The following is an 11,081-nucleotide window of genomic DNA, read 5'->3' on the forward strand; positions in this document are numbered from 1 at the left end:
TCAGTAAATGAAGCGAGGAGAATGCCAGCTTCTTTTATAGAGTGAATCTGAATATAAGACACAAAGCCTGGAATCCCATGCATGTCATCTCACTGCATTCTTTGGAACGGTTCCAGCGACCTTTAAGGTCACACCTAAGGTGAAATGTAGGGTAAAAGACACAGTTAGCAAATCTTTCAGCTTCTGTTTGACTTTCGGGTGCAGTAATGATAGTGCAAACAAAATAAAAAGATCACTGAGATAATATTATATATTAATATATTTCTAGCTTATTATACAAAACTAATAAGAACAAATCGGCAGATTAGAATGATTTCTGGAGGATCATGTGACACTGAAGACTGGAGTAAAGATGCATTGCATCAAATAAATTAAATGCATTTTAAAATTGTAATTATTATCAAAAATGAATTGGGCCTATTTTTTCTCAAAAGTAAATGCATCTTGTTTTTAAAATTTTAGATTTAAATTATTGTATATTTTTTATATTTATTTTATTATTATTATTATTATTATTATTTTTGTTTGCATTCAAAGAAGATAAATAGAACACACGATGGTTTTGCAATCCAAAACAATGGTTTATTTCACAATACACATTTTCTCCCCTGCTTTTTGGCTGACATTGTTTAAAGATGCGACAGTTGTTGACATTTTTTAGAAACGAATCCTGTGCAGAGAACCCTGCAGCACAGTGGTTTTCATCCTAGAAACATGCAAGTTTAAAGACTTGTTTCCATTAGTAACAATTATTTTCCACAGGACCTTTCATCGCTGCCTTCACAGGTGTGTTACCACAAAAATGAATTCTGCTTACTGACCAGACCACGTTTCTTTTATGGGCTTGGCTGGGCTGGGCTGAAAACTCTTGACATTTGCGGTTTCCAGATGTACAGCAGCATTATGATGGAAAGGTGAGGTTTTGCACAGCAAGTTCAACGGAACAATAACTAGATTTGTTTGTTTGCCTTTTGTTTATTTTGGTAGTGAGTGAAATATCTTTCAATCCAGTTTGACCTTTTAGGTACTTTTGCAACATAGCAGAAAGTCATTTGTCAGGGTTGTGCAATGCTTACTGCTTTTTCATTCTACACAATGACACACAATGATACTGACCCTATGCTACATTATGCAATATCTTTTTCATCTTATCTTATTATCTTTGGACCACTGAATTGGACTCACTGCAGTCAGTTTAATTAATATTGTAACTTTAGTGTAGTCCGTTTGAACTTTTAAGTCAATGCTGTGAGTAATTGTGCCGGGTGTGACTTACTGCTAATACTTCAGTAGAAACAGTTATTAATATGATTGCTTCATAGTCTCAATGTGAGCACTGTGAAATTGCATATTTTGTTTTCCAGTTAAAATATCTGAAAACCTTTCAAACAAGATGTACTTGATGCAAGTTTTAGTGAAACTATGCAAGATATTGACTTGTTTTCACAGAGTGCATCTTGAATGTGTTTTATTTTTAACGTATTTTTCTGTTTGTAACTCATTTATATTTTAAGAAATGAACACAATAAGCTTGCAAAATATTGAATCAATAAGTGTAGCTTGTTTTAGGAGTTTTTATGTGATTAAAGTGGAAAAGATTTTTAAAAAGACAATTTAAAAAGTCATTTCTGTTAAATGAAATTTTATGGAAGACATTTTCAAAAAAGGCAGGATTAGGCATGCATAATTACATCTATAAACCGTGCTGGTTGTTGGTGGTTTGATGCTGGATTAACTAGTTGACACAAGAAGTCAAGGTTGGCTGGTTAGCATGGTCAAGTTTGAGTGTAGTGCATTCTGTGGACAAAAGGCATATTTCTCTATAGATGGCCATTCAGAAGTAGCTGTGTGTCGCGATGACATGTTTTGCAAGCAACATATAAATCAAATATTTTGATATATTATATTTGATGTTTATCCTTGGCAGATTTTCGGAGGTCTCCTACAGGTGAAATGGATTTATATGTTCTCTATAAGCATGTAATGGACTTATTTCCATTACATGCTTATATTATGCTTATATTAATAGAATTGTGAATTCTAATGGATAGATTTCTCTCGGTTTTGTACAAGCCTCCTTGGGTGGATCGACAAAACACATATATGTGATATTTGTCATTCCCGTGTGAAATGAATGTTTACTCTCACTACCATTGTTTTTCTTTCATTCTCATTCATATTCATTTATTCAGCAGATTCGCTCATCTGTGCAAGTTTGTTCAATCTTTTGTAACTAGTTCACATAGTTCACATTCTGATACATATCTGTAGCTTAGTGAAGTTTGTTCATAATGTTATTTGGTTTAGAACTATTTGACCAAGTAAAGACCGTCAGCTTTATTTAAGAAGCAGTCATTTGAAACATTACACACTTAATTTAGTGTAAATGTTTCTCACCTGGATTTGATTGAGGATGGGACATGTTTAATGATGCTTTGGTACCAAGGTAAAGGAATTCCCCAAGTGAAAATTGGCTGAAAATGAACTCACCCTCGGGCCATCCAATGTGTAAATGTGTTTAATTGTTCTTTGGAAGAGATCTTGAGAAATTTAGCATTATATAACTTTCTCACTTATGGATCCTCTGCAGTGAATGGGTGCCGTCAGAATGAGAATACAAACAGCTGATAAAAACATTACAATAATCCACAAGTAATCCTGATCCCAGTCCAGCAATGAATATCTAGTGAAGTGAAAACTACATGTTTGTAAGAAATGTCTTTAGGGCATTTTTTATTTTATGTCTTTTGGCCAAAATATGAGTCAATAATCCATAACAATTCTTCAATCACCCTCCAGTAAAAAAAGTCATGCTTGTTCTTACACATCAAAGTCCACCGGCAAAACAGATTTGGACTGTTTTCACTTGTAAATGCTGCTTGATCTGTGTATTTTTCTCCTGAATCAGATAAGACAACTTTTTTTTTTCACTGGAGAAAGCAACATTATGGATAAAGAAATTTGACTGGAAGCAACAGTTTAAAGCTAAGACGTATTAATGATAGATTTGTTTCTTACAAACATGCAGCTGTTCACTTCACAAGATGTTAACTGATAGACTTGAGTCGTGCAAATTACATGGATTTTTGTGATGTTTTATCAGCTGTTTGGACTCTCATTATGATGGCACCCATTCACCCATCCATTGGTCAACAAAATCTGTTTGTTCTTGAGTGAACTATACTTTTATTGTGCCACTGTTAATATACCCTTTTTGGATCTCTGGTCATTTAAACTGAAACATCTCTAAATTGCATCCATATACAATAGATGACATAACCGTTCAAATTGAGTCTTTAACATCAGTTTTATTGTTGTAAATGTTCAAAGACAACCACCATATTCTGAAAGCATAAGTGGAGCTAAAGCTCTGTTCTCCAACCAGCACGTGTCTGGTGGGCTTCACTTAACAAGGGATGTTGAAGAGGAAGAAACCACCGTCCCATCATCAACCACCTCTTCCACCAGAGTGATCACTGCTGCTTTGGTGGTAGTGATCGAGCTGGAGGAGGAGCTGGAGCTGGAGCCAGAGCCAGAGATTATGAGGCTGTTTAGAAGCAAGAATACCCAACCAGTTAAACCTGTAAAGCTCGATTTGTACTACAATTGTGGTCTTTCGAGCTTTAAACCACAAACTTCCACAGAACCCCAAACTATACTAATTTAAATATAAAGGGCGTTTTCACAGCAATGGCATTTAAAAAATATTTTGATATCTCAAAAACCTTTAAGCGAACAGTACCTAGAAGAACCTTAGTGTGAAGGACATTTTAATAATCCAAAGAAACTTTTTATGGAATGGAAATGTTTCAATGACAATAAAGAAACCTTTATTTTTATCAACACTACTGCCCAGATGTTTGGGTTCAGTAAGATTTGTTTTAAAGAAATTAACACTTCTATTCAGCAAGTATGCATTAATTTTTTTTTTTTTTTTTTAAGTAACAGTGAAGAAATTTATATTATTGTCACAGAAGAGTTTAAACAAATGCTGTTCTTTTGAACTTTGAATTTATCAATCCTGAAAAAAGTATCACGGTTTCCTCAAAAATCTATCAGTAGTGCAATAAATATCTATGTAGGTATACAGGGTTTATTGCATGGGTCTGCAATTATAGTTATTTATAATACAAAAAAATAAGTTCAATAAAAAGTTTTTTTTTTTTTGTAGAGCATAGCAGGAAAATAATGTTTCTCAGTCTGCATATTTGCAAGAATATTCCAACTTATGGAGCAGAGCATGCAAACTAGATGTAGTCGGTGATTTACCTGCCGCTGGCTTCTGCATCCAGAAGTCTCCTGTATTCTGCAATCTCCAGCTCCAGTCTGGTCTTGATGTCCAGAAGCATCTGGTACTCCTGACTTTGGCGATCCAGATCGCCACGAAGCTGCACCAATTGACCCTCCATTCCACTCACCTACAAGCCCGAGGGGAAAAGACAGAATTTTTAACCCTTGTATAGGAGGTCATTTTTTTAGTCTTGTTAGTGGTTGGCTACAGTAAGTGATCTGTCTGTGAGATTTATGAGATTGTCAGCCTTATGCTCAGGACCGCTCACCTGTGCCTGGTAGCCGGACAGCTGCAGGGCGTAGCGATTCTGAGTCTCGCCCAGGGTGCCTTCCATGGATGATTTCTGTGAGGTAAGGATAATGAGAGAAAGGTATGTTAGCAATGACCAAAACTAAAGACATCTTAAAACATTTCCCAACCAAAAAAGGTCTAAATACATTTTCTCTTATTTTTGAATGGGTTTATCATTTAAATGTAACTATGAATTATTTGGCTCGAAATTGGGTTTTTAAAGTGAATTCCAGTTAATTTGATAGTTGTTGTTGTTCCACAAGTCTACACATACTAACCATGGAAAGGAGAGACTGAAGCTCAATCTCCAGGGACTGTACTGTGCTCTTCACTGTGTTGACCTCAGTTTTCGAAGTCTGCAAGGTCTCTGTGCTTGTTACAACCTCTTGTTTCAAGGTCTCAGACTGCAAAAGAAGTGTTTTAAAACAATTTAATACATGCATAAGCCAATCACAGGGTTAGCTGTGCCAGTGTTTCTAGACTTAAGGGACATACACAAATCATCTTTGCAAGAACTGATCAATCATTTTCTAACTTGTTTTAATTGAGTAGATGTTTTCCCTTTCTATCATGAACTATTGTTATTTAATTTCCAACATTTTTGAGGTGGGATCCAAGACTACATATGATTTTATGTTTGTTATCAAAGAATAAAGTTCTGGACTGAACCAACCTTCTGCTGGAACCAGCCTTCAAGGTCTCTCTGGCTCTTGGATACGACCGTCTCGTAGTGCTCACGCATCTCCGCTATAATTTTGGTCAGGTCTTCCTGCGGTGCTGCATCAACCTCCACGTTGATCTGTCCACTCATCTGACCACGAGAGGTCAGGAGGTCCTGAAGATACATCATATATGATTCCATCACAAATGTCCATCTTAAAATATCTTCTCCTCATCACCTGTTCATTCTTGCCTCCAGGCATCATGGAATTGAAATATGTTAGAAAACAGTGACATCTAGAGCTTAAAGCTGTAAAACACCTGTGTGACTTGACCTCTTATTTAAAAGCTATTCTTAGCATAATCTGAAGGTTTTCAATGATTTACTACCTCCTCGTGATTCTTCTTCATGTAGACCAGCTCCTCAGTGAGCCCTTCGATCTGCAGGTTGAGGTCTTTTTGACTCATGTTGAGCTCGCTAAGAACAATCTTTAACCCTGCAATGTCTGCCTCCACAGACTGACGCATTGCCAGCTCGTTCTCATATCTGTCCAATAGAAAGGAGCATTATACAAAAGAACCGGTGACAGAATTTTTATTTTGGGGTAAACGGTCTCTTGAAAAGATCATTTGGTGTGACTTATGGATTGTTAACATTACTTTCATCATTTGTTGTTGTTTTTCATAGAATTTCTGTACATTTCCACAGCAAGTACTCTATACAAATATTACTTTATTCTGAAGTCATCTGCAGCCAAGCTGGCATTGTCAATGCTGAGGTGGACTGTGTTCTTTTCCTGAATGGCGCTCAGGATCTGCAAAAAAATTAATTTTAATGACTTATTAGGTTATGCAATTTTCTTATAGCAGTAACCACAAAGTATCAAGCTAGACCTACTTTAGCCTGGAGGTCACCGATGGTAGCTTCGAAGGCAGAGAAGTTATGAGTGGAGCTAGTAGGAGAGATTCTGTTTTCAAGGAACTGGCGTATCTTCAGCTCAAGGTCTGCATTGGCCTTTTCAAGGGAGCGGACCGTCTCCAGGTAAGCAGCCAGACGGTCGTTGAGATTCTGCATGCAGAACTTTTCGTTGCCAATGACGCTGTCGTCCGCTCCTCCACCGACGCTGAATCCTCCTCCAGCTGCAGCACCACCGAATCCCCCACCGAATCCTCCACCGGCGCCTCCTCCGACACCAAATCCACCTCCAAAGCCAAAGCCGCTTCCTGAGCCTGCTGAGGCCATGGAGCGAGAGGCACTGGAGGTGCGGACCCCTGAACCTCCTGCGCCTCCGTACACGCTTCCAGCCCTCATGCTGTTGATGCGGCCACCTCCTCCACCTGCAGAAGAGAAGCGTGAGGAGCCCATCGAGGACCTGCTGGAAACGAAGCTGCCGCTGGAGAAGGTGGTAGCCATGTGGACGGTGGTTTGTGGTCTTACTCTGCTCTTGCTGGAGAGTGAGTGCAATAGAGCAACTCAGGGTCCTTATATATGCTGGTAGCTGACAAAGAAGGACATACTGACCTTATTTTCTCATCAAAAAACTTGCTGATGGCAAGGAATTCTGCTTATATCACCTGGAGTTGAAAGGTGATGCTGAGAAGTAAGATTGGTTGATTGATCGTACCCTCAAGTGAGTGAGATAGATGCTCGCATTCCCCCTGTAAACCTACCTCATAAAAGCAGTTCTGTACATGTTCAAACTTTTATGGAGGTTGCTTGTTTTTCACTGTTATACTGTAGTAAAGCCTCTTATGCTCTAAAAACCTTGAATATTCAATATCACCTTTATTTGCCAATAACTAACTCTAATGATTCACTCATTTCAATATATTACATTTAAAACCCGTGGCACAAAACCTTCAATGCAGAATATGAACACCAGTTGCATCATATAAGTGATGTAAGTGTGTAGGAAGAAGCATGTTTTCCTGCAAAAAAGAGGTATGCTGATCTCATGTCAATTTAAGATTCACCTAAAGCAACATATTACATAAGAATTTTTACTAAAGAGTGGATTCTTGTTTGAAAGATCTCGTGTTTGTGCATGCATCTGTGTGCAGAGCAGCAGAATGTTTCCCACCGAGTTCAGTTTAACCTTAAATTCCTCCCTTAGGCTGTTGAGCTGAAGAACAGATCTCTATTATCAAGGGATTCATGATACATTTTATTAGTTCTCATACTGTTAAATTTAACATCAGGTTTTTATTTTGATTTCTTTTATTTATTCAAATCCTCCTTTAAAAAACTTTTACATTTAGGCTAATAATTATTATAGGTATACTATGTGTACTATAAATGTGTGTTTCCTGTGATGGATTGGCAATCTCTATTTGCAGCCCATGTTGGAGGACACTAAAGAATCCCTCCAGAGAACGATTTAGAAAATAGACGTTTAATATAATAAAAATATTTGAATTGAATTGAATTAATTATACAGTGCACCCAAATTTTAAAACTTAAATTCAGACTATTTAGTAAATATAATACTTAAAGAAATAAATACACCATTCTTAATATTTATACCCAATTTCATATTCATTAATTGGCATAGAAAGTATCACCGAGTTTCAAAATGTAGAGTTCAGCCCACTTGAGCTGCAGGAATTCTACAGTGTCTGACTGCTCTCTGTTTTTCTTATGATCAACAAGTCATAAACTCCGTTTAGAAGCTCCATGTTCCATTATAAACTGCAGTGTTGTCTGAATTCTGAGTGATTCAATTAATTCTTCCAAATATGGTTCACTGTTGTTGCTATAATGCACTCTTTATTGTTTCCAACAATCAAACTATAGGAATGCTATAGCTATCAATAAGCAGAAAGTTTACTATTTTAAAGTAATTCAAAGTTTAAAAACAATGGTACTAGTCTAATAACGTTTTTCATAAATCCAAGAAAACCAAGCTTGTATAAATTTAACAAGATGCCTTAATCTCAGTAGTAGCCTACAGATACATGTAACTTAATACAATAAACGAGTCGCATAAAATAAAAATTCGCTTGTCAGAATACCATAATAATGCGTTTTAGTGCAGTTTAGAGAAATGTAGGTCAAATCTCTGGAAGCGTCGATTGTTTACTCGACCACAAGAGCGCGCGCGCCTGACAGGAATGGCGGTTATTTCTGAGGGAGAGTTTTCAGCGAGGTAAAACACTTTAATAATTATATCACGAGAAATAAATAAATATAGGCTATGATTTGTTTCAACACAAATTTGTTTCTGGAAAATTATGGGAGTGTCAAAATGCCTACGTAAAATGTATACGTTAAAATGCCTTGAGTATATATATGTTTCATGGGATTAATTTGACTCACTGAAGTTAATGTTTTTATTCGAAAGATTGTTGTAAATTAGAGATATCTTTTCGAAACTCAAAAGGATATCGCTAATTTACAACAATCTTTCGAATAAAATCCTAAACTTCAGTGAGTCCATGTAAATTATTAATCCCATTCCCTAAAGCAGCAGGTGTGGCTGAAGACAGGTCTGCATGGTAAATTAGCGTTTGAGAGTTTCTCTTAATTTAAATTCCTCAATATTTTCTTTCATTTTGCCCTAAGCATGAAGCCATTGATTGACAGAGATATATTTTATAATCCAACAGTTTTGTTTATTAATATTTGTTCAGGAATATTTCTATTTTAATGTTTGAATTATGAATGCATAGTACATTGGCCGTCACATCTGATCAGTCTATTAAGTAAAAATGGAATAATATATCTAAACTAATATATTCAGTAAACAAAAGTGGACCCTACAATATCGTCCTTAATTTTTAACTCATTTTCCTATAGAAATATATACAGTGCATACCAAAAGTTTGGACACACCTTCTCATTCAAAGAGTTTTCTTTATTTTCATGACTATGAAAATTGTAGAGTCACACTGAAGGCATCAAAACTATGAATTAACACATGTGGAATTATACACATAACAAAAAAGTGTGAAACAACTGAAAATATGTCAATTTGTAGGTTCTTCAAAGTAGCCACCTTTTGCTTTGATTACTGCTTTGCACACTCTTGTCATTCTCTTGATGAGCTTCAAGAGGTAGTCACCTGAAATGGTTTTCACTTCACAGGTGTGCCCTGTCAGGTTTAATAAGTGTGATTTCTTGGCTTATAAATGGGGTTGGGACCATCAGTTGTGTTGTGCAGAAGTCAGGTGGATACACAGCTGATAGAATTTGTATTATGGCAGGAAAAAAGCAGCTAGGTACAGGAAAATGAGTGGCCATCATTACTTTAAGAAATGAAGGTCAGTCAGTCTGGAAAATTGGGAAAACTTTGAAAGTGTCCCCAAGTGCAGTCATAAAAACCATCAAGCGCTACAAAGAAACTAGCTCAGGTCAATGGCACACGGAGTTCTAGCAGCAGACACCTCTCTAGAACAACTCTTAAGAGGAGACCGTGTGAATCAGGCCTTCATGGTAGAATATCTGCTGGGAAACCACTGCTAAACAAAGGCAACAAGCAGAAGAGACTTGTTTGGGCTAAAGAACACAAGGAATAGACCAGTGGAAATCTGTGCATTGGTCTGCCGAGTCCAAATTTGAGATCTTTGGTTCCAACCACTGTGTCTTTGTTCGACGCAGAAAAGGTGAAAGGATGGACTCGCCTGTTTCCCACAATGAAGCATGGAGGAGGTGGTGTGGGGGTGCTTTGCTGGTGAAACTGTTGGGGATTTATTCAAAATTGAAGGCATACTGAACCAGCATGGCTACCACAGCATCTTGCAGCGGTATCCATCCGGTTTGCGTTTAGTTGAAGCATAATTTATTTTCAACGGGACAATGACCCTAAACACACCTCCAGGCTGTGTAAGGGCTATTTGACCAAGAAAGCGAGTGATGGGGTGCTGCGCCAGATGACCTGGCTTCCAGAGTCAACGAACTCCCGAACTAACTCAAACACTCTAAAAATGGCTGGGTTAAAAATAACTCAATTGGCAACCTGCTTGGTAAATGTCATCTGACATTCACAAATTTGTAACAATGACAAACGACATGCAATTTCCCCTTTTTTTGTTACCAGCAAATGCAAAAAAAAAAAAAAAAACAGAAACACAGTTGCAATAAATAAGAAAATTATTTCTGAATGACCTGTGTCTAGCTAATTAACTATTACATTTTGACATGTTTAGCTATTTAAAAACACAGTGAAATGACATTGACAAATTACATTTAAATGTAAATGTAAAATAATTTAAAGATGTCCTAATATTTATATCAAGTATGTAAAGACTCCTATGTAGGTAGATGTGCACTGCTTAGTTCACATTTAGTTCACCCAAAAAAGAAAATTCTGTCATTTACTGTATTACTCACTCTCATGTTACAAACCCCTATGTCACCTACAGCAGCAGCAGCGCGTCAGTGCCACGTCAGGCACGGTTCTGGTGTGTAAAGACACAGAAAACAGACGCAGCCGCCACGCAACTGACATGCCGCAGAAACGCCACGCTCAAGTTAAGATATTTTCAATGAAATTCAATAGCTTTCAGACCAGTTTGAAATGATTTATGACAATTTTCATGTTTAGACGAACTATTGTCAAACACTTTGAAGAAAAGCTCTGAAGCAAAGATCTACACCAGTGTACTCTGCTATAGAGTCTGTCTATGGAAGGACAATTTTCAAAAGGAATTGCAAATTATATTTTCAATTGTGTTTTCCACATGTGACAAATTGTGACATAATCCAAACACAATTGCAAATCTTGAACAAATACACTGTTTCAAAAACCCTGAACAAAAATTACTGTTTCAGTTTTCATGAATGCACAGTGACTGCCAAATTTCAAATGGAAAAGCAATATCCGTTTGCATCAGTTATTTT

The 11,081-nt window shown here is 36.9% G+C and overlaps 1 protein-coding gene across 2 annotated transcripts; it reads right to left on the minus strand.

Annotated features, from left to right (window-relative positions):
• Positions 1–6: 6 nt before the first annotated feature.
• LOC113119638 (keratin, type I cytoskeletal 13-like) lies at positions 7–6,732 on the minus strand. Of its 2 annotated transcripts, none has more exons than XM_026289249.1 (8): positions 6,141–6,732; positions 5,975–6,057; positions 5,633–5,789; positions 5,256–5,417; positions 4,861–4,986; positions 4,560–4,634; positions 4,270–4,418; positions 7–134 (listed from the first exon to the last, which is right to left on the minus strand). In XM_026289249.1, the coding sequence occupies exons 1-8, from the start codon at positions 6,654–6,656 to the stop codon at positions 35–37; spliced, it is 1,368 nt and encodes a 455-aa protein (XP_026145034.1). In that variant the 5' UTR covers positions 6,657–6,732; the 3' UTR covers positions 7–34. The 2 variants fall into 2 exon arrangements, with proteins under 2 accessions (XP_026145034.1, XP_026145035.1); XM_026289250.1 differs by lacking the exon at positions 7–134 and adding an exon at positions 2,600–3,547 and having other exon boundaries at positions 6,141–6,695.
• Positions 6,733–11,081: the final 4,349 nt, after the last annotated feature.

Source organism: Carassius auratus, chromosome 19 (genome assembly GCF_003368295.1).
Source record: "Carassius auratus strain Wakin chromosome 19, ASM336829v1, whole genome shotgun sequence".
In the NCBI taxonomy this organism is placed as follows: domain Eukaryota; kingdom Metazoa; phylum Chordata; class Actinopteri; order Cypriniformes; family Cyprinidae; genus Carassius; species Carassius auratus.

What these genes read in the sequence shown, in the direction of transcription:
- LOC113119638 (XM_026289250.1), bottom strand. Translation starts at nt 6,656, where the DNA reads ATGGCTACCACCTTCTCCAGCGGCAGCTTCGTTTCCAGCAGGTCCTCG. An exon ending in GCAGATGACTTCAGAATAAA is followed by an intron (nt 5,790 to 5,974) that starts GTAATATTTGTA and finishes TCTATTGGACAG; the next exon opens with ATATGAGAACGAGCTGGCAA. An exon ending in GATGCAGAAGCCAGCGGCAG is followed by an intron (nt 3,548 to 4,269) that starts GTAAATCACCGA and finishes GCTTCTAAACAG; the next exon opens with CCTCATAATCTCTGGCTCTG.